This window comes from Cygnus olor, chromosome 4, assembly GCF_009769625.2.
Source record: "Cygnus olor isolate bCygOlo1 chromosome 4, bCygOlo1.pri.v2, whole genome shotgun sequence".
NCBI lineage: Eukaryota > Metazoa > Chordata > Aves > Anseriformes > Anatidae > Cygnus > Cygnus olor.
In genome coordinates this window covers 48,893,482-48,915,977 of record NC_049172.1, presented here as the reverse complement: position 1 = coordinate 48,915,977, position 22,496 = coordinate 48,893,482, and the positions used below count along the sequence as shown (strand labels likewise).

General features: G+C 34.7%; 1 protein-coding gene across 15 annotated transcripts in view; it reads left to right on the top strand.

Moving 5' to 3' along the window:
• The window catches only part of EXOC1 (exocyst complex component 1), a 24,909-nt gene extending 2,413 nt beyond the window's left edge, over window positions 1-22,496 (top strand). For 4 of the 15 annotated variants that reach the window (XM_040555676.1, XM_040555675.1, XM_040555677.1 and 1 more), the window contains exons 2-21: window positions 422-555; window positions 1,391-1,521; window positions 2,241-2,400; window positions 3,277-3,297; window positions 4,054-4,241; window positions 5,158-5,385; window positions 5,636-5,768; window positions 5,957-6,066; window positions 6,595-6,648; window positions 9,236-9,385; window positions 10,735-10,840; window positions 13,937-13,981; window positions 15,150-15,313; window positions 15,808-15,918; window positions 16,388-16,464; window positions 17,032-17,260; window positions 18,425-18,608; window positions 20,285-20,484; window positions 20,805-20,999; window positions 21,836-22,496. In XM_040555676.1, the coding sequence (XP_040411610.1) occupies window positions 432-555; window positions 1,391-1,521; window positions 2,241-2,400; window positions 3,277-3,297; window positions 4,054-4,241; window positions 5,158-5,385; window positions 5,636-5,768; window positions 5,957-6,066; window positions 6,595-6,648; window positions 9,236-9,385; window positions 10,735-10,840; window positions 13,937-13,981; window positions 15,150-15,313; window positions 15,808-15,918; window positions 16,388-16,464; window positions 17,032-17,260; window positions 18,425-18,608; window positions 20,285-20,484; window positions 20,805-20,999; window positions 21,836-21,988 (2,763 nt within the window). In that variant the 5' untranslated portion in view covers window positions 422-431 and the 3' untranslated portion in view covers window positions 21,989-22,496. The remainder of the gene's footprint in view (window positions 1-421; window positions 556-1,390; window positions 1,522-2,240; window positions 2,401-3,276; window positions 3,298-4,053; window positions 4,242-5,157; window positions 5,386-5,635; window positions 5,769-5,956; window positions 6,067-6,594; window positions 6,649-9,235; window positions 9,386-10,734; window positions 10,841-13,936; window positions 13,982-15,149; window positions 15,314-15,807; window positions 15,919-16,387; window positions 16,465-17,031; window positions 17,261-18,424; window positions 18,609-20,284; window positions 20,485-20,804; window positions 21,000-21,835) is intronic. The other 11 variants (XM_040555687.1, XM_040555688.1, XM_040555690.1 and 8 more) reach the window with 7 other exon arrangements.

Here is a 22,496-nt window from a genome sequence, read left to right as displayed (position 1 = left end):
CTCCATAAATAAAGACCAAATTCCATTTCCATTTCTGAGCTCTGTCTATGTACCAAACAAAAGGTTGCAAACTAGTCAAACATAATGGCAAGGTAGTCATAATGGGTTTCCAGTGTTTTCAAATCAAACTTTCTACCAGCTACAAAGATGCATTTCATTCTTCTACATTACTGTAACAATTCACTGACCCTCCTGAGGATAAAGAGGAGTAAGAACAGCCTGTTACATTTAATAGCATGTGCTAGCTGGGGAGAACAGTGAAACAGGTCTTTGCAAAACATTTTAAAAAACAAACAAAAAAAAGAAACCCTTAGCCCTGTTTCTAGATGTGCAGAGATCTGTTTCCATAGACGTTTTGTGTGTTAAACAATTCGTGTGTTCTATGTCCCTGAATGTATTATGACTTCTTAAGATCTTTCAGTTGAGAGAAAATGACTGCAATCAAGCATGCTTTACAGAGGGATATTTTCACTCCCAATGATGAACGCTTATTGAGCATTGTGAATGTATGCAAAGCAGGCAAAAAGAAGAGAAACTGCTTTTTGTGTGCAACAGGTATATAATACCACATCATATTTTTTGTTTTCACCATTTTTTTTATTATTCAGTTGAATTTCTCTTAGGTTTATTTACAATAAATTATGATATTAATTCTTGCCCATATGAGACAAGTGTTTCCGTTTCTAATGGAGAGTTATCAGTTGTAGCTTATACGTGCATTATCACTTCTTTTAAGAAACAAAACTCTTGTACTTTTACACCTAGATCTCTAATTTGGGATGAAAGATACAAATTTGTTTGTGTGGGACTGGTGGGCTTTTGAAACAGGCTTTATCTAGTGCTCAGAAGGGGGATTTAGTAGACATCTGTGCTGATCAACCTAAATAAGATGCAAAAAGGAATGCCAGTTAGAGTTCAAGGCAGAGGGCTGTGGAAAGGCATAGGAACTGAACTGAGTTGTGATGTTCCTTTGAGTATGTGTATTTTATTACATATAGCTGGTGCTTTGGTCCAATCCATCAATGAATTATCCTGCTAGTTGTTTTTTTTTTTTTTTAACTGAGGAATCTCAGATTTTTTTTTTATTTGGACGGTAATCTCCAATGACTCTTGTGCTGTCAGTTATGTGGCCGTAGTCCTGCTATATCAAACATCTGTAAACTGGGTTCAGTACTTCAGGAGCTGTATAGAGATGCACATGCGGATGACTGAGATTTCAACTGAGCTGTAGATATTGTGGATGAAACCTGTTTCAAGGAGTATCTTTTCATCTAATAAAAATTATCAAATCTCCCCTACAAATAACTCATTTCAGAAGTTGAAACATAGCAGAAACAGATATTAAAGTAGTTTGTACATTTTGAAATTACTCTTGTACTTCATTTTACAGTGACAACAGAACGACCAGTGCAAGTAAATGTGGTGAAAGTGAAAAAATCTGACAAGGGTGATTTCTACAAAAGGCAGACTGCATGGGCGCTTCGAGATCTTGCTGTTGTCGATGCCAAAGATGCTGTTAAAGTATGTGCAACTTTGTAGAGTGCCTAGAATATGATCATAACACCCTTTTATCAAATTACAGGCCATGCTGAGTTCTCAAGTGTCTGTAGAAAGGAAAACATTTATTTTAATCAAATGTTACCAAAGCTGTGTCTCATCAAGGAATAAATCTAGTTGAAAAACTTCTTATAGTAGCTTTTTACCTAGAACCATTAAAGTACCAAATAATCTTTTCTATCCTGTTTTGTGGTATTGAATACTATCTCATATATATATGATAAAGATATAATACTGTGTGTGTGTGTTCATAGTCTTCTTCCCTTGCCTGCTTCCCTAAGTCTCCTTGGTTGTGTTGTATATGTTGTCAGTAATTCCAGCTACTATTTTTGTCATCAGAAGGCTAACACAAGGCATTAGATGTTTTGGGGTCAGTGTCTCAGGACAGACAGCTCTCTCAAATGTTTCTTGAAACTCTCACAGATCTCTGTACAATGTTATTGTTGCCTCATTTGCCTTGACAAAATACAATATTCATAGCATAAATTTTGCTTATTCACTTCCAGTGTTTTAGCTTTTTCATTAAGGCACATCAGGGTGCCAGTATCAGTGCCTCAGCTGAAGGTTGTCATCTGTGTAATTTCATTTTATTCTACCATCTCAGTACGTAAATGATGTTCTGAGCTGCAGAGATTATTTATTCATTTAACTGTTAAGCCTGTAACATATCTTGTCTTTTGCAGGAAAATCCTGAATTTGATTTGCATTTTGACAAAGTGTATAAATGGGTTGCAAGCAGCACGGTGGAAAAGAACACTTTCATTTCATGTATCTGGAAACTCAATCAGAGATATCTTAGGAAAAAAATTGACTTTACCAATGTCAGTTCACAACTTTTGGAAGGTAAGTTTCTGCAACTGCATGTTCAGCGTAAAGTTTAGTAATTACTGATGTAAAGCAGATGTGCTAAAAAGAACCAAAATCCTAACCCTGACTTCTTTTTTTCCGATTCAATTTCATAGTTTTAAAGTCTTCAGATAAACAAGGTAACTAGATAACAGATTTTTTATTGGAAAATTAGGTAACAGAAATCTGTTAACTGAGTCAAAATATTTCATTAATGAAATTCTAAATATTGATAAATTTATTGTATTCCTAAGGTATTTTCTTTCTGAACAAAATAAAATCTACCTGCAAGATTTGGTAGGTCTAAATGAGTAATAAATCTGCTTTTGTTCTGGTTCTCACTTGCCATGAATTACAAAGATGCTTTAAAAAGTGATACTTCAATAGCATTCTAACATTTAGATGAGGTTTTTCATCTGGTTTCGAGTTTATATGTGGTGAATCGTGTTAAATTCTGCTGGATCCTATTACAGCTGACTGACTGGATGCTAAGAAGGCTTAACATCTTGTTTGCTCATGTTGTATTAAATATTTTTACATTCACATTATCTTTTAATAGTTAAAACTTACTAGTAAAGTCTAGTGAGTAGATATATCTCACATCTGTCAGAAGTGGCTAAATTGTAGGTTGTTATTAAATACTAGAGTGGTTTGAGCAGAGGAACTTGAAGTAGAAGTGTAGAAACAGAGGGTAGAGTTTCTGTATTTTGATGGTGACTGAAACTGTTTTTAACTGACCTCTAACTCTTCAAGTTCTTACAATGTTAAAACATTCATACTTACTGCCACTTAAAAATACACACTGTTCATGCTTTGCCTGCTAACATTCTCTGCTTCCTTTCCTCTGCTTTTCCATACCTTTTAATTCTTCAGAACTACCTAAAGTTGCAGAAGGTGCGTAACACCTGTTTCCTTTATTCTGCTTTGTAAGCAATTTGTCTCAAATAATATGCTTTTTCTGTTTCTCTTTTTTGTAAATAGGGCCTTAAATAGCTTATAAAGTTGCTAGAGATGAGACATGTCTCAAGTGTTGTAAACAGCTTCTGCATGGACTACACTAACATTCTGTAAATCGCTTTTCAGTCACTGACTGGCTTTTTGAATTAAATGCTGCAATGAGAAATCAATTCTGAAAAAACACTGTTATGTAATTCTTATTTAGCTCAGTACTGGTTTCGCTACTGTGAAACTTATCTTGAGCATCAAGACAAGTTTTGTTTTATTTAATTATGTATTTCTTAAGTTCTTTAGTATGTTTACTTTATGCTCTGTCTACTAAAATGGAGACTTTAACTTCTACCAGGCATCTGCTAACAATTCTAGAATAATATTGTAGTACGTTCTGATGCTGATCACCAGTGTGAGAGGTGAATGAACAGAGACGGTATGTCCCTTTGTACATGCAATAGAAGAAGTTGACCATTTGTATTTTTTTTATGTTGCATAATTTGGAAAGCATCACTGTAACCAGTTCTGGAAATCTTAATGAAACCCATGGAAGACTTGATAAAAATGTGTACACGTAGCAGATGCTCTTTATGAAAGTGATTCACTTACTCAGACATAGTTGAACTTAAAAACATTTTAAGAGTATTTAAGCTGACTTTTCTGCTCTTGGTAATGTTATTTTATTTCCTTTATCTGTGCAAGAATCAGTTCCAAGTGGAGAGAATCAAAGTGTAGCAGGAGGTGATGAAGAGGCTGTGGATGAATACCAGGAATTAAATGCAAGAGAGGAACAGGATATTGAAATAATGATGGAAGGGTGTGAATATGCTATCTCTAATGCTGAAGCCTTTGCAGAGAAGCTGTCTAGAGAGCTACAAGTGCTAGATGGGGTAAACATTTCTTCTAATGTATGGTGTTAGCATATTGAGCTGTTTTCATTGATACTGACTATGCTGTGTTCTTTGGAAAGGTAGTTATCATGTCCTGCTTTGTATTTAAATATATCTGCTCCTAAGCTGAAATACATCCTGTCTGTTATCAGCTTTTAAAGATCTTATTCTGGAGCGATTTTTAGGCTTTCAAAAAAGGAGGCATTCTGAATATATGGTTTATGAAGGTGGAGGTACAAGGAGAGAGAGAAGAGTCATTCATATTTATGTCAGTAGGTGTGAACTTTTATGCCTAAAATATTACCCTCATTGTAATTAGGAACTTGGTTTAATCTGATAACATTGCAGTATTGAGATCTGTGTAACAGTACCATAATCTTGCTGTTCTGCTTCTTAAAACAGACCAACACTCCAGAGGTCACTTAAGGAGGAAAAAAAAAAAAAAAAAGGAGATGCAGGGGATGAAACAGTCTTGAGAAAATGGTGTACAAACTCATCAAATTGACAAGATGTATGGTTTTTCTTACACTTTGAAAATGGCTGTTACAGAGATCGTTGTTCTTGAAACAAAAAATGCAACCTTATCACCTAAGCTCTTTTCTTGCAAATAAATGTTTCAAGATAGTAGGGATTATTATTGGATTTTTATTTTTGTGCATTTAATTTTATTTAATTCTAAGAATTTGACGAAAGTTTTGGTTTTGTATCTTTCCTTTATGAAATAAGGAAGTGTCATAGAATGAGAGACTGCTGTGTTCGAGTAACACTATAAATGAGAAGTACTGTAAGCTTATATTGCTTTGTCTCTTTCATCAAGCATTTTGAAAAGTGTCCTTGTGACAGTAAGGGAGATACAAAATGCTTTTGAGATACAAAAAATGTCTCTTAAAATCTTATGGCTTAATTTTCTGTACAGGCAAATATCCAGTCAATTATGGCCTCAGAGAAACAGGTGAATATCTTGATGAAGTTGCTGGATGAAGCTCTAAAGGAAGTTGACCAAATTGAGATAAAATTGAGCAGTTATGAAGAAATGCTTCAGAGTGTAAAAGAGCAAATGGATCAGATTTCAGAAAGTAACCACCTAATCCATCTCAGCAACACCAATAATGTGAAGCTGCTATCAGAGATAGAGTTCTTAGTGGTAAGCATTTTTATGGTCTTTAGTATCACTATTCGCATTGGGTATACATTTCTTCTAGGTTATTACCCTCTATGGTAACCATGTATGAAGTTTGTTTATAATAATGACAGTTTATTTTTCAGTTTTATTATTGCACTAATGTCAGTAAATTTTTATAATACTGGATTTGCATTTGTCATTCTTGGTTCATCAGAGTAACAAGCTGTAACCTGCTTTTGGCTTATGGATGGTACTATCCATTATTTTGTAGAATCACATGGATTTGGCTAAAGGTCATATAAAAGCCCTTCAGGAGGGAGATCTGACGTCTTCTCGAGGCATTGAGGCCTGCACTAACGCAGCGGATGCCCTTCTGCAGTGTATGAATGTAGCTCTTCGTCCAGGTATTGTTTTTGTTAGACTACAGTCTAAAATACCAAATTTGTTATGGTAGTGCTTCCATTTTATGTGCCTTTCCGATCAGACTCAAATGCTGCTTCCATACACTGAAGGAACTGTGATTAGTGGTCCTTCTGGTGCCCACGTACAATATGTTACTGTATGTTTTGAACTGTGTTCTCTTTGTTTTTAGGACACGATATGCTTCATGCGGTCAAACAGCAACAGCAGCGGTTTAGTGACTTGCGTGAGCAATTTGCACGGAGACTTGCCAGTCATTTGAACAGTGTATTTGTTCAGCAGGTATTATTTCTTATTATTTTATAAAATTTTTGATCCCAAACTTCTCCTAAAAAGAAAAGCAATCAAACTATAATTAGGCATTTTCTGCAATCTAACTGGTAATTGAATGTACTGCTAGAGGCACTTCAAGCAGAGGAATTACTAAACATTCCAAACTGTAGTGACTAGAGGAATCTCTTATTTAAATAAACAAATAAATAAATTCTCTGTAGAGAGTTTGCTGTCCTAATTGAGCAAATCATGTGATATATGAACATATATTTTAGTTGTGAGGCTTGATTAATTGAGAGGGGGGAAAAAAAGCATTGAGTTTAAAGGATCTTAGGGACTAAGAAGATCAGAGTTCTTGCTCTCTGAACTTCAGTGGCTGTAGAAAAAGACACACAGAAGTAAGAATTTTTAAACGTTGTTTTTTGAGCCTTAACTTGAAATATTCAGAGATCACTGTCCTGAGTTTGGTTTCCTAAAGACTAGATGTCTTTCTTTAGCATCATTCTTTTTATTGCTGTATTTTTTATCTCCAATTAGTTTACTCAGACCCTCCTTCAACTCTATAACAAGCCCTACTATCTTTCAGTTCCAGTGAGTACATCAGGTTTGATACAAGCTTTTCCAACTAATTTTTTTGAGCTTGACTTACCAAACTAGCAGCTGCATCTTTGGCTTTACAAATAAGAAATCCTTATTGGTTGCAGAACATCAGACTTGCGTCCTTTCTCAATTCCAGTATTTCCATCACCTCTCAAGCTTTGTTGATCTGCTTGTTCGACAACATTCCTCCGATCTATCTACAGAGTTTGTAAAGAGACACAGATTTAGATGTATGCTGGAAAAAATATTTTCAGAAAATTGTAATATGTGTGCAACTATACAGATACTACAGTTGTGTTAAACTGTAATATTTGTAAATAAAAAGATAACTCATTTTTTATACATAGTACAGTAAATGTTTTAGAAGTCCTTGTTTTTTTATATATTAGTTGGTATACAGGACATGGAATAGAGTTATGCCGGATAATGGCATTTGAGGATACAAGCCTGTTTTTATGGCAGAGAAGCATTTCCTACATTTTCTTTGCTTTGCAGAAGAATTTGAGTTCTCCAGCATGTTAAAACTTCTGTCTTTAGCTTCTGTTCTTGGGAAGGTATGTTTCTCCTATCACTTGTATTTTGAAAAACTGAACACAGGCCATCTCTTCTGGCCTCCAAATGAGCAAGTAAGAATTGGCCTACATAAGTGCAGTCATAAACAAAGTTTGAATATGGGAATCACATGTCAAAGTGGCTGATTTAACACAATGCCTTTTCTGATGTTCTGTGCTGAGGATTTTATTATTAAAAATGGTAAGAGATTCTTATTGCTATGTAATATTATGTGTATTAGATGAAATACTTTTAAGGAGACTTCTCAGTGCTATTGAGAATGAGTAACATTGCAAATTTGCAGTTTGTTATTAATTCTGATACTAACTGTGGCCTCATGTTGGCTTTTGTATAAACTCGCCCTCTGAAAAGTTGTGGCCTACTGGTAGCTGCGCGGGATTAATCAGCAGGTAAAAATACAGCCTCACTGCAAGATTAAGCAGGAAGAGTTCATTAACTGTGGTACATGAGCCTCTGCATTAAGCTTTCTGTGGAGATTAAAGAAAAAAGAAAGTACCTCATTTTGAGGTATGGATTCAAGTGTTGCAGGTATAACAGATTTCTGTGTTATCTTACTTAAAATGATATGGTTCTGTTAGGCCGACGAACAGACTGTTCTGAACTGCTGAGCTAGTTCTCAGTTCCATGTTTTTGGAAAGGAACTGGAATACTTTAACATCTGAAGAGTGTGCATTGTTTAGAATGTTTATTTGAGGAAAAAAAAAGTACTGAAGGAGAAATCTAAAGACACATTTCTAAATTGAAATGGCAAATTAAGATAGGTTGTACAAGCAGCTGCTAATACAAGCAAGACATACTTTGATTCAGATTTCAATAGATGAAAAAACAAAGTTTCACCGACATGTGAACTTAAATATATTAGTTTAGAAGTATAAAATTGTTCTTTTTTATAAACTTGTGCAGTATAAACTTGTAATATATACTTGAAAAATTAGGAATAATTTGTCTGACCTTTCTAAAACACCTGTATATTATTATACTACAGTAACCAGAGATTAATTGGGTAATCTTTTTGTGTTGTTAGGGCATAGATTAATACTGAAGATCAAGTTCTGTTGCTGTATTCCTTACAAGCCTGGTTTAAAAAAAAAAGGGTTTTCAGAAGATGTTAAAGCCATTTTGACATTAAGCCCTCTGCTCTAACACTGAGCAAATGTTTGAGCATTCTGCTACATGGCTGAACTGCAGCATCATCTTGCTTCTTGAATTGCACAGGAAGCTTGTGACTTCAAGCAAGTGAAAGCTTAAACAAGCCAGATATTACGTTGTTCAAGGAATATGATGTAATCTTCATTTAAAGGATGTTATGTTTTTCAGGAGATAGCCCAGAGAAAAGGAGGAGTGTAAACTTAGTAGCTTGCTGTTAAATGGATTGTTTTATGCTGCATGTCCTAAATTGCTTAACTCTAGTGTATGGTTACTGAAAGCATGTGTGTGAGTGCAGGAGAGCAAGTGATAGAATATGTGCCAACTGATCTTTTTAAGATACGGCTCAAGTGGTTTGAACTTCAACAGATTTTCAGAGGAGCATAAAGCTTATAATTAACACCCAGGTCACCTATTCGTCAATTTGAAGTGTCTTACAGTATATGGGAATAAGAGCCTAAGAAGTAGCAGCTATGGTTTTTTGTAATTTTTAGAGAAACCATGTAATAACCTTGGGTTTTTTTCAAAAACAGTTGAACATTTGTCATTAAATCTTCACTGGGGTATACCTTGCATTCTTGTGCAAAAAAAAGCCAAGCTGACTCACCTGAAGGCAGTGCTGTAAACTGCAAGAGCCTTGCAGTGAACAAGCTTACTAAGATGCATTGTCTTCCAAACTCAGTGTTTGCATTATGTTAGATATCTCTTCAGTCTGGGTCTGTAGACATTTTTTCTATGCAAGATATTTTGATGCTTTTCTATTTGTCTGAATTTGTCTATTTGGTCCAAGTTTTTGAGGAAACTTCTTGTATGTTTGTATAGTGTTTCCTGATTTATTTTAATACTATTTCTTATCAAGGGTCACGATCAGAGTTCTACTCTTGCCCAGCACTCTGTTGAATTGACGTTACCCAATCACCATCCATTTCACAGAGATTTACTTCGATATGCAAAACTCATGGAGTGGCTTAAGAACACAGATTACGGAAAATATGAAGGGCTAACGAAGGTACGTGAAGTGCTTAAATGATGCTACAGAGTTTACATAATGGACTATTTTTGAGAGTTGAAAGAATTGTTTGTATCTGTGTGCATATTCTTTTAATATTCCTTTATTAAATTTAACTCACTGATATTCTCTTTGGAATAGGAAACTTCATTTTTGGTCTCTGTTGTGTCCTGTTTTTTTTTTTTCAAGATGCTATCTATGTCTCTGAAGGATGACGTGAAGTAAAGGTTAATATATTAATGTCATATTAACCTTTACTTGAAACAAGTTTACCATTTTACAATCTAGTATTAAAAATTAAGTTACTTTCATGTTGATGTGCTTGTTTACCTTTATGATGTTTTTATTTAGGCAAACTTCAATCTCTTCATTTCAGACCTCATTTTCTTCATTTCACTTGACTATCAAACTTCAGAGGTCTCTTGCAAAGCACATCAAATAAAAATGTTTTGGCTTTGTATATGTGTAATTAACTGTCTTGCTTAAAACTGACATGAAGTGGAAGAAAAAGTTTGAATAGAAGTTGGGACAGTTGTTCCGTAACAGAACAAATCTTTTATTGAAGTACTACCATTCCTAAATCTCAACCATGGAAGATTTTAAATTAGAGTCCTAAAATGGCTTTTAAACACTTATTCTTTTGCAAATGTTAAATGACTGACACCTTTGAGGTGGTCTTTTTTTTTTTTTTTTTAGTGTGTGTGCTAAGTAACAAATTTCTGAGGTAAACAAGGGAAGAAAGATCTTGGGTGATTTTTGCCCATGAATAAAAAATTATAACCTTTGTACTAAAAATCTAAACAAGTGATAATTTGCAACTTCTTTCAGTCATTGTGCCAATTGTCTTCTTAAAATTCAAGTTTATTTTTGGCAGTGTTGCAGACAAATTAATTTGGGATTCATTGAATCTTGTAGTAAGCACACAAGTAAGCGTCTGCATCCCATAGTTTTCAGGCATTTTGTTTTCCTGCTGAAGGTGTAATTAAGGACACCATATTCAGGAAGAGGTGAGACTGTGAACAACGGTGCTGGATTCCCTCCATTCTAATCTTGAATTCAATTCCATAATGCTGTCACCTGTAATCCTATTTGTATGTTTCACATTGTAAATGTTTCCTTATGGAGGAGGAGTAGTGGTTGCTGGTGCTCAATGGACCCACTAAGAAAATGAATAAAACCTACTCAAATGTCATGAATACATTTTTATGAATGTTACATACATACATACAAATACATTTTGAAACAGTTCACTGTTACTTATTTACATGCTGTTTCTAAGATCTATTTAACTGTAATCAAAATAAGTCAGTATGCGTACCTGTTAACTAACTTTACATTTTTAATTTAAGAATTACATGGATTATTTATCGCGACTGTATGAAAGGGAAATAAAAGATTTCTTTGAAGTTGCCAAGATCAAGATGACAGGCACAACCAAAGAAGGAAAAAAGTTTGGTAAGCTTCCAGGAGGCGTCTATCTTTCTTTGAATTTTATTATTTGTCTATAAAACGCTCATCATAACACCTACGTCAGTTTTTTAATGGTCTAAAACCACTCACTTTTGGCAAGGTGAAAGTTGGGTAAAAATATGATTGGCAAGACTTCTGACTTCCCCAAGGCCAAAGTAGCACAATTGAAATATAGTGAAATTCAATTGGATTTTGACGAAGCTACTCTTAATGCCAGCTCTATATGAGGAAACTTGAGATTTGCCTTGTAGTCTGAGACTAGATATACTTGGTTAACTTGTAGACCTTCCCATTTAAGGGAGTTGGTATTACTGATAGGAGTAAAATGTCTAGTATGAGTACGGAAGTAAAGCTTTTAAATAAATAACCTGAATAGTTAGAAAGCTACAGTAATATAGGAATATTTATATTTTGGGTTTTCTGTATTTTCAAGTGCACTGTTTCAAAATGTTTAGGGTATCTGTCACAGTTTACCAGTTTCCAAATTCTAAATTCCAAATTCTAAATTCTAAGTGAGGTGCAGCTTGAACTTGTACATTCTGTCATACCTGTTTTGGGTTCTGTTCGTGGTGGAGGGCAGAAAAAGGGAATGAGAGTAAGGAAGCAGGAGAGTGGTGAGGCTTTGATTAAAAGGAGGGAGAAGCAGGAAGGATTAGTATGTTCAAGCTGTTGGATATGGAGAGCAGGTGGTGCTGTAACGTGTCATTGTCAGAACAGTTAAATTCCTAAATCTTGAAAAGCTATCTTACTGGAAGAACAAAATACTTTATCATAATATAAACTGACTTAAAACATTATATCCTGGCAATTCATTTGTGATCTGTGTTTGTGATGAGACAGTTTTTGTAGCAATTATATTCCTGATATCTGTAAGTGTTGTGATGTTACATTTTGGAGAAAGAGGTCCTCCAATTAACCAGTGTAATTGCTGCACTTCCAGAAGGCTTCTGTTGTGTGTTTGTGTGAGCTCCGAGCATGTTTGCACAGGGTAGTCTACGAGGAAAGTAGCAAAGAGTTTTTGACCACTTCTGTTCGCTTGATTTTTCTTGTAAAGTTAGTTTTCAACCATACGAAAAGTATTTTTATGTTTGAGTTTTGCTGGTGACTGGTTTACATACAAAACTTGACCCAGGTCTGCAGTCTTCTGCAAATCGGTAGGCACGAATTACAAAGCCAAGACTGGAAGAAGTGAGGATGCTCCCAGAATTCGTAATATCATGAATGGTAATTAGGCCATTAAGTAATGGTTATCAGTGGCCATGTCATGAGGCTGCATGAAAATTTGACAGTGAATTAGATCAAGAAAACTTCACTCCTCAGTACTAATCATGTTCTTATTAGTACCATTTACAAAGCAGGGAAAGTAAATTATGTATGTTTAAAAATCTATTATGGTTTCACTTTATTTTAATATCAAATTGTGTGTTTTTTGTAACAGTTTACAACGATATGTAATTTCAAAGGCTTCTATGTTGAAGGTAGTGATTGTAATGCTACCGGTTGCACTAATTCAAAATATATCACTTCTTAGTAGTAAACTTATTTAAGAAATAGCGTAGGTGCATAATGCTCCAGTTGTACTCAGACACTGAGGATGACCTGTTTCCGAGCTGTCTTGGTGTTTGTTCCTGCCTTTTTTTGCGCTTTGGGAATAGCACTGCCATATGAATGCCTCGAACGCAGCGGGGATGCTGGGAGAATTCTGGCATTCTATGCTAGTGCAACGTTCTCTGTCTGCATTTTTATGGCAAAAAAAATAATCACATTCACACTTGTCTTCAGTAGTCTTTTTTTTTTTTCTTTTGAAGCCAAGACTTTGATACTTAAATACCATAAAATCAAGTGTGGGAAAGAGTGCTACTGCTGTCGTATGTCTATACGATGTCGCTTCTTGAAGGCCACTCTGATGCTTCTGATTGTCTAATCTTTGCCTGTAGGTTCTCTGCATTTTGTAATACAGTCCCATGCATTTGTAAATTGAGGACTGTGAAGAAGTGGGACAAATGCGGGGCAGGTGCATATGCTTAACGTATCTGCCATAAACCTCTTTATTCCAAAATTGCACAAAACCCAAGATTTGAAAACTAGGCTGGAAGTAAATTGGAGTTTGACATTAGAATTGTCAGTGGTGGTGACTACTTGAAAACATTTGGTATTTAAGACATGTTTGTGGCATTTAGAAGTATTTATTCATTCTATTACAGTAGGTTCTGCTTGCCTGCTCCATTCTGGGGGGTTTGTAGCATTCATCCTCATCAAGATCTTCTTAATACCACATACTGCTTTTAGTGTGTGTATGCGAATGCCTTTTACTGGTTAGGTATTCTGTACGTACCACAAACGTAAGGAAACTTTACCATGCCCATTTATTTAAAATTTCACATCGAAGTCCACTTGCGGAAATTGGTTTATTCTGCACAAACCAGGAAAAAAAAAAAGGAATCTTGTAATTTTTTTTTTTACTACAAATTCATTGTTTTCATCCTCTCCAAATTTGTAGTCATCAGTTTTTGATGCAGCATGAATACAGATTATATTCTTTATGTAAACATCTTGATTTGCTAACAACAGAAGTGGTTAGCCAGTCTTACTGTTAATACAAACAATTTTGTAGTATTGTTTTTGTTTTTTTTTCTTAAATTTAAGAGCTGAAAAATATCTGACTCAGTACAAAGCTACATAAATGCATTTAAATTTCTTCATGAATAGTATCGATATGATTGGTCTTGGAACCTGAGTCTTTTGCAATATTAACTCTTATAAATAAACCCCTAATTTAATGGACTTCTCAATTTGTGAGAACTTAAATATTTGTTACTAAAAACGTTCTTTAATCACACTATATAAGGAAAAAGTGAAGTTTAATACCGAAAAACTTACTGTTTTCCATGTAGCTTAGATTCTCAATTTCTAGAATAGTACCTCTCTAACTAAATGTGTTTGCAATGTAGTTACTTGCTGCTTATAGTTCTCTGCATGTTTCTTTCCAGTTAGAGCTTAACTTGCATCTTGTGCATGGTTTGTGCAAACTGCATTTTAACTTGTCTTTGTCTTTGATGCTTGCAACCTAATCCATCCCAGCTACACTGCCTCGAAAAGAAAGTGCTGTCAAACAGGAAACTGAGAGTGAGTATAACTAGTTGCATTAGTTGGTATTGTCAATGCATGTGTGTCAATGTAAAGATGTAGCACTGCATCATGGAAAATCAACCTAACATAAAAGCATTTTGTTCAGAACGAAATAAGCATTAGCAGAACCATTGTTTTTGCAAGGCAAAAGTGAAGTACAGCAAAAATTGCCCAACATAGAAGTTGAGAAGTTTTGCAGGTAAAGGCAACATCTCTTACTTTTCCCATGCTAGTAGTTGATCTAAAAAAAAAAAAAAAGTTTGTGCCTGAGAGCTTGCTTGTCTTAGTTTTCCAACTCTTCCAGAAGGTTGAGATAACAGCTTTTATTAGATATATAGACTTTGTCTTGTTTGTGCCCTTAGACCTGGGCAGTTACATCAAGATACCAATATAGCAATTAAATTAAATGTGCAGGATTGCTTTTAAGTGCCTTTATGGTTGAGATGTGAGAAGTTTACATGTGGGTCAAATATAGGTGACTTCTTGTGGTGTTTTTTTTATTTTTGATTTCTGACTTTCTCCATCCTGTTTCAACATATCTGAAAATTTCAAACGAAAAGAAATAAAAATGTACCTCACCTATGTGAAGGCCACAGAATATCAGGAAGAAATGTCTGAATGTTAGTTATGATCAAAGAGATGGGGGTAGCAGCAGTGTTCACCTGGGATTGTAGATCAGGCAAAGTATACCTATGTAGCCAAAAGGACATTAACAGTAGAAAGATCAAGTTCAAGATGGATGGTGTCTATAAAACTTTTTATTATTCCCCTCTTTTGGATTAATTCTACTTCTTATGGTGGCCTTTGCCCAAAGCATATATTCACAAAGATCATAGCTGATCTTTGCTTTCAAGGACAATATTTATCCTAGTGTTCCTTTATTTGACAGTTTTGTGCCTTTTATACTCTTTTCATAATTTTACAATGTGGGCTTATGTATCTGCATTGTACTCAACTTTGAAACTTGAAGTACTTCAGTTACTTTTTAATGAGGAAAAAGTTGGTTTATAGCAAAAGCATTTTCAGCTTAGATGAAAATTGAGTTGGTTTTTTTTTAATGTACAAGATCAAAAGTTGCTAGTGGCCCTACATTCTGTAATGAACCTGTTCTTGAGTATTTTATTCTACCTTTGCATCCCTCTTTCATGATTTCTTTATTTAACAGGTCTTCATGGAAGCTCTGGAAAATTGACTGGGTCTACTTCTAGCCTAAATAAACTCTCTGTTCAGAGTTCAGGAAATCGTAGATCTCAATCATCCTCACTGTTGGATATGGGAAACATGTCTGCCTCTGATCTTGATGTGGCTGACAGAACAAAATTTGATAAGGTAAAACAAAAATGTTGCTTAGGAATCCTACTAAATTTTGGATTAGAACTGTCTTGCATATCCTTCTCAAGTATAAAAAAAAGTGCATGTTTTTGGAGTAAGGGGGAAAGGAATGGCTCTCCCTCTGAATGAGAGATTAAAAAATAATTTTCATGTTCTCCATTAATTCTTTTGATGGAAACAAGTATTTTTATTCTACTCTCTTCAAATCATTGGTCTTTTTGTTTGTCTGTTTTCTGGGAGGAAATATTATATGCCTGTATAAGAAAGAAATGAATGTTGTTGAGAAAACAAGAAAAGAATGTTCTTGAAGATGCAGGTAACACTTCTGAAGATTAAAATCTGAGCTGTTTGCATTTCTATCCAGTAGAAATCAGCTTTCTAAACCTTACTGAAGATGGACAATGAAATCCTAGGCAATAAACAATTAAAATGAGTATTTCTAGCTGTTCAGAATATTCAATGTGTTGATTAAAATATTTGTCTGTCTTTAGATTTTTGAGCAAGTTCTAAGTGAACTGGAGCCCCTGTGTCTGGCCGAACAGGACTTCATTAGTAAATTTTTCAAACTACAGCAACATCAGGGCATCTCAGGATCAACAATGGTATGACTCTTACTTCAGTGACAGAACTTAAATGCTGAACAAGCCTTGTGAGGCCTGTTTAAAATATAACTTTGGAATTTATCTGGCAATTATGTGATCCGGGTGATCAATGATTTTTTTTTTCTCTATTAGCTGGCAGAATCTTTGGTTTTTTGGCTCACCGATACAAAATCTATTAAAAAAGAAGAAAGAACCGAAACTGTTTCTTTTGCCATTGCATTGTTTTCTCATAAGCGCACACTAAGCATGCTGTTTCATGATATTACGTAGGAAGGCAATGGGAAGTAATTGTATATAGCATTGAGAAGCATGACCAGAGATCCTCTACCAGAACCCTGCAAACCATTGTATTTGCTTTGGAAAAAAAAATCCAATGATTGTTCTGTTTTTGTCAGACATGCTTATCAGTTAAATATAGAATTTGAGATAAACTTTCAGCTTCCTGTATATACACTTTTTGTTCTTACAGAATGAAGCGGAGGAAATGGATGGAGGAAATCTATCTCGTTCATACCCTTCTGGTGTTCCACAAACAATATCATCTGAGTATGTGCTGATGTTGTTTATTCTTAGTTCACATGTAGGCTTAAGAACTTCTTTGGAGTATAAAACTTTTTTCTCTATACTAAATTTTTTCCTTCTAGTGAAAATCAATAGTGAACTCTGAATTTGTAACTAGACACTTAATATGTCAGCAAATATTAAAAATAATAATAATTTTACATATAGAATTAATGTTTCTGTCTACAGTAGAATAAAGATGTGTAATTTCAAAGTGAAACTAGGTTTTATAATATGTAAAATAAGCTTTGCGAACTATGCTTAGCAAAATTATGAATTTAAGTGTGTGGCAGCTTCTACACAGCAAATATTTTGTTGGAGTATCTCGTACCTGTGACAGATGTGGTGGTTTTTTTTTTTTTGTTTTTGTTTTTTTACTGTGAGGCATTGGCATTTTATCCTTCACTTAGCAGCATTCTGAAAATCATGAGACTTGTTGGATGAAAATTGGACTTGGATCCAATAAATTTATCCTAAAAATATGTATCAAAGAACATGTAAAATAGTCCAGTAAACTGTCAGAGTAATATTTCTCTTGTGCATTTTTACTAGGAAGGACATGATCCGACAAATGATGACAAAAATATTTCGTTGTATTGAGCCTGAGCTGAATAATCTTATAGCGCTGGGGGACAAGATTGATAGCTTTAATTCCCTTTATATGTTAGTGAAGATGAGTCATCATGTATGGACAGCACAAAATGTGGACCCAGCTTCCTTTCTCAGCACAACACTTGGAAATGTTTTGGTGACTGTCAAAAGGAACTTCGATAAATGCATTGTAAGTTCTTTAGTTATTCTGATTTAAGCTAACTATAATATTATAGGAAGCCCACTTCTGTCGTGTTTGATTTTGCATTTTTATAGTTAAACTTTTTGCTATAATTTGAAATGGAAATGAGTAACTTCACTGCTATTATATTGGCCAATTTTTTTTTTTAAAAAAAAAAGATTAATTGGTGGTTGTGTTTTTTTCCCCCTCTCCATTCCACTTTTCTTGAATAATTAGCTATTTGTAAGAAATATGACCACTCATTCTTAAGATCTTACTTCTGTGAGCTAGATGACTGTTTTAGTTGTTTTAAACTTGTAATCTTACTGAAGTCAGTCAAGTAAAATATAGCTCTCTGGCTTTTTCTTACTTAAAAAAAAAAAAAAAAAAACCCTCATGGACTTAGGCTCACAAGGGAAAAGCAAAACCTGCATCATTTGCCAAATAGACATCTCTTCCACATATTCAGCTATCTTTATCTTATCTAAACCAGTTTTTTGTTGAATATTAAAGTGGCAAATCTTTTGGCAGTAGGAGAGACAGCTTCTACTGCTAAGGAAATTTGCCTTTGTTAATACAACTTGACCATTATATGAAATATGACAAGTTTAGTGAAAACGTTTGTTGGTATAACTAGTTTTTTTTAAATTGTTATAAATGTAATTTGACTCTAGGCCAGTGTAACAAGACTTGTCATTCATGATCAGCTTAATGCTAAAAATATTTTGAAACTGACTCTTTTGGATTATACTCAGAAATAAAATTTCAGTAGAAGATCAGTGAAGCTTTCTGTGGCAAAATGAATTGCTTGTTCAGTTGATTCTGAAAAGCAAAGTTCATTGTTTTAGATTGTGGAATGAAAATCCAACTATCACTTGCTAATTGCTTCTGGTGGATAAGTAGTCATCTTTTCTTAATACTAAGTAAGCAAGCAAAGGAACATAAAAGCTAGAAGATCTTACTTGCCCATCTTCCTTTTTCCTTCAGTTATTTCTTGTAGCAAACTTGTGAGGATAAGAAGGGAGGAAAACTCAGATTAAAAGATAATGATTTCCCTGTTTGAATAAATGTTAACTTTTTCAGTGTTGGCATTTTTTTGTTCTTTTACTAGTTGTTACAGGGTCTGGAGTTGTATACTAGAGACTAACATCTGGTTTTTGTTTTAAATTTAAGAGTAATCAAATGAAACAGATGGATGAAGTAAAAATCTCAAAGAAGAGTAAAGTTGGGATCCTTCCATTTGTTGCTGAATTTGAAGAGTTTGCAGCCCTTGCTGAATCAATTTTCAAAAACGCAGAACGACGAGGAGATCTAGATAAAGCTTACATAAAACTTATTAGAGCTGTTTTTGTCAGTGGTAAGTGTTCTGAGGTGGTCATAATTACTAAAATAATTATTTTCTCTTATATATATATTGCTCCAGTTAACCAGTAATGTTACTTTTTTAAGACCCCTTATTGCAAACCATGTGACCAACATTGTGCTGACATTTTGGTTATCTCTATTATCAGTAGGAGAACAAGTGTAAACCTTTTGATATAATGTACTCTTTAAAAGCAAACTACGTATCTCCCTTTGTGCCTATTTGCGGAGTAACTTAGTTGTGATGGGGGAAGTGGTTAAGGGCTCTGGAAGGAGAGGGGAGCAATGCTACACGCCCAGGTACTCTACATGCCTAGTCTGAAGTGGTTTCCTGCCTCTTCTGCCCCAGTGTAGCTTAAATGAGGAGATAAGTCTGGGTGGGATCTCTGTCATTTGGACCTAGTGCTGTTTATCTTCACAGCCTTCACAGTTGTCTAATTCAGTCCTAATGCAGCCTTGAGTTCTGGCTATGAATTTGACCCTTTCTTGGCAGATGAGGTCCTTTGTGTCCTAGCCTTACAGAGCAGAACGTCTTTCTAGTCCTCTCTATTTTCCCTACCCTAGTCCAGAAAACCAGAACACTCTTGTTCTGCTGTTGTTGTTTATTATTTAAAAAAAAAAAAAAAAAAAAAAGGCCAGGGGGAGAAACCTCTCCATGCTGATTTATCTACATACTTTGAAACAACTCCAGCTATAGCACTTCCTAGCCACTGAGATTTGCCTCTTCTTTAGGGGGAGGTTGAGAAGGAAGAGAAAGTAGTGGTAAATAAGCATATAATATGGGACAACCAAAACTGGCAGGAGCAGACTTTTCCTATTTGGCACTTCAGTGATCTCACTGAAATGAATTGGTGATCTTTGTTGATACTTGGGTGCCCAAGAACATGTTTTATAAAAGATCATCTTTTGTGGTGGGCACCATTTTTGGTAGTATCAGCAAAACAATTAGCAGATGGATGGGCATAGAGATTTAATTTTATTCTTGGTTGTGGGAGTACTCTTCCAGCCTGCTTTAGATGTAGTAAGGAGGAGATGGGTAAAATTTCTTTCATCTGCCTGGGGTTTTTTGTGGGGTTAAAAAGTAAGAGACCGGTATAAAGGTCCATCCATTTTTATTACGAAGTTTGGAAAGCAACAGTAATTCTGACCACAAAACTGATAAGATAAGCAAGATAAGCAAAAAAAATAATAATAATAATAAAAAAAGAGAAGTAGATGAAGAAAGAAAGGAGGGGAAAAAAAGTGTTGGAATTGTTACTGAAGAATTTTACTTTAGCAAAGAGGGGAGTGAGCATTTTTTTTAAATAGATCTGTCACATGAAATTTATAAAGGATAATGAAAGCATGCTTAACGAAAGCCTCCCCAGAATGTGGTGGTAGTTTTTCAGTTATGTAAATGACCACATGTAGTCTCTATTTTATGTCTGTTGATAAGTGATTTTTTTTTTTGCATACAAATTACATAGCCTTAGGGCCTGTAGATATCCAGTACTACTTTTGAAGGCACTCAAATATTTGTTTGTTTTGTGACTGCTATGGTAGTAATTCATACAAATGGTTATATTTCTGATAAAATCCAAAATTCCTGTTCTGGCAATGTTACGGTTATCAGTTATATTTTTCTGAATTTGGTTGCTCTTTTGGTATTTTAAGTATTTTGCTTCCTTTCAGTTGAGAAAGTAGCTAATGAAAGCCAGAAAACACCCAGAGATGTGGTCATGATGGAGAATTTCCATCATATTTTTGCAACACTTTCTCGACTGAAAATTTCTTGTCTTGAGGCTGAGAAGAAAGAAGCCAAACAGAAATACACTGATCATCTTCAGTCTTATGTCATCTACTCCCTTGGACAGCCTCTTGAGAAATTAAATGTAAGTATGTTTGAGTTTAGCTACATAGCTTTAAATAATCATAACTTCCTCTTAGGTGCTTAGTCTGTAATGTCTGGTATTTTTGTCACTGCATCTATAATAATCACCATCTTACTATTTTAGACTCGAGCACGGCTCCCAAGAGTACCTTACTTTTCTCCTCACTTTTTTTTTCCTTCTCCAAAACCATTTGTTTAAGACACAACTGGTGTATGGTCAGTACTATACATTGACATGAAAAATCTGGTTATTTTCATCCAAAAATATGCTTTCCCAGGCTGTGGTCTATGATAATCATTAATACTATTATTATTTTTTAGCATTTCTTTGAAGGTGTCGAAGCTCGTGTGGCCCAAGGTATACGAGAAGAAGAAGTAAGCTATCAACTGGCTTTTAATAAACAAGAGCTTCGTAAAGTCATAAAGGAATATCCTGGTAAGGAAGTCAAGAAGGGATTGGATAATCTTTACAAGAAGGTAGACAAACATCTCTGTGAAGAAGAAAATTTACTGCAGGTAAACTAAATCATAGCTTAAAAACATCTTGTATTGTTTACGGAAAGACTTTTATTGTCTTTTACTTATATATTCTGTGAGACACACCTAGTTTCAGCAAAATTCTGAAAACCCTTGAATTTTGAGCTGAGACTTTTTTTTTTTTTGATAATCCTGCTCTGATTCTGTTTGGTGTAACAAATTCATTTGAACTATGATTGGTAGGGAGGGAGTTCTGGAAGAAGGTTCCTTTATGATTCCCTAGCTCTCCATTAGTGAGTGATATCTATTCTGCAAAATACACTGGAGTAGAAAGAACTAGATTTAAATTAACTGTTAACCTGATATGAAACTTAGCTTGTACACTATAGCAGAATATGCTTTCAATTAGACCTTTTCTGATGGTACGTTACTGAGGTCTTTTAGTACATTCTGTAAACTTTCTCACTGGGCTATAAGAAAAGGAGGTTTAAGAGTTAAGCATACACTAAGAGCTTTTTAAAGCCTGAATGTGAATTAGTAACACTAGTCTAGTTTGGAGTGTTCTCTTTAAAGACAAAAACAATACCTATTTTAGGTATTCCTTCTAAATACATAAATATACCTTCTCATCTTCATTTTCTGCTTTGCTCTGTAGATTTGGTGGTAGCAATGTAAATATTAAAGACTTATAAGTAACTTAATGGGTAAAAATCTTCAAGCATTTTTTTAATGCAGCAACTTTACTGAACTTTCCTTTTGACAAGCTTTAGTTTCAAATGACGTATCAACTGAGAATAAATGAATGAGCCTATGTCTTGTAGTTCACATTTAGCGTGCCAGTTGACATTTCCTAAAGTTTGCTTTTTTTTTGGCAGGTTGTGTGGCATTCGATGCAAGATGAGTTTATACGACAGTACAAGCACTTTGAAGGGCTGATAGCTCGCTGCTATCCTGGATCAGGAATCACTATGGAATTCACTATACAGGATATTTTAGACTACTGCTCCAGTATTGCACAGTCTCATTAAGTGAAAAAGAAGCTAGCAAAGTTTGTGCCTGTGTTATAAGGGAATCAAACACTATAAATGCTGTTTGTTTTTAAAAGGTGGATTTCCGATGTATACATAGCTAATTGTCATATACATCAAGTCAGTCTCCTGCTTCAACAATCTTTCAGGGCAAAATGAAACGTTTGGTAATTTGTTGCTCTTCAACTACCTTGAAGTACCATTTGAAAGCATTAATTCTGTGAAACACTTTGGATATAGTTTTTCCCCTCCCTTAATGTTCAGATACTGTTATTTATAAGCTTTTTTTTTTTTTTTTTTTTTTTTTTTTTTTTTGCTGAAAGCACCAAGCACTACCTTTGTAGTACACAAAAGGGGTACTACTGTCTTCACTAATGTTTTGCATCGTGGGAATTATGTTGGCATTAAAGACTACCACATCGTTTTCCCTTCCTTATTGCAGAAGGTATTCATGTTCTGAGATATAACGTGGTCGTGGCTATAACTCTCGATTAAACTGTGTTCATCA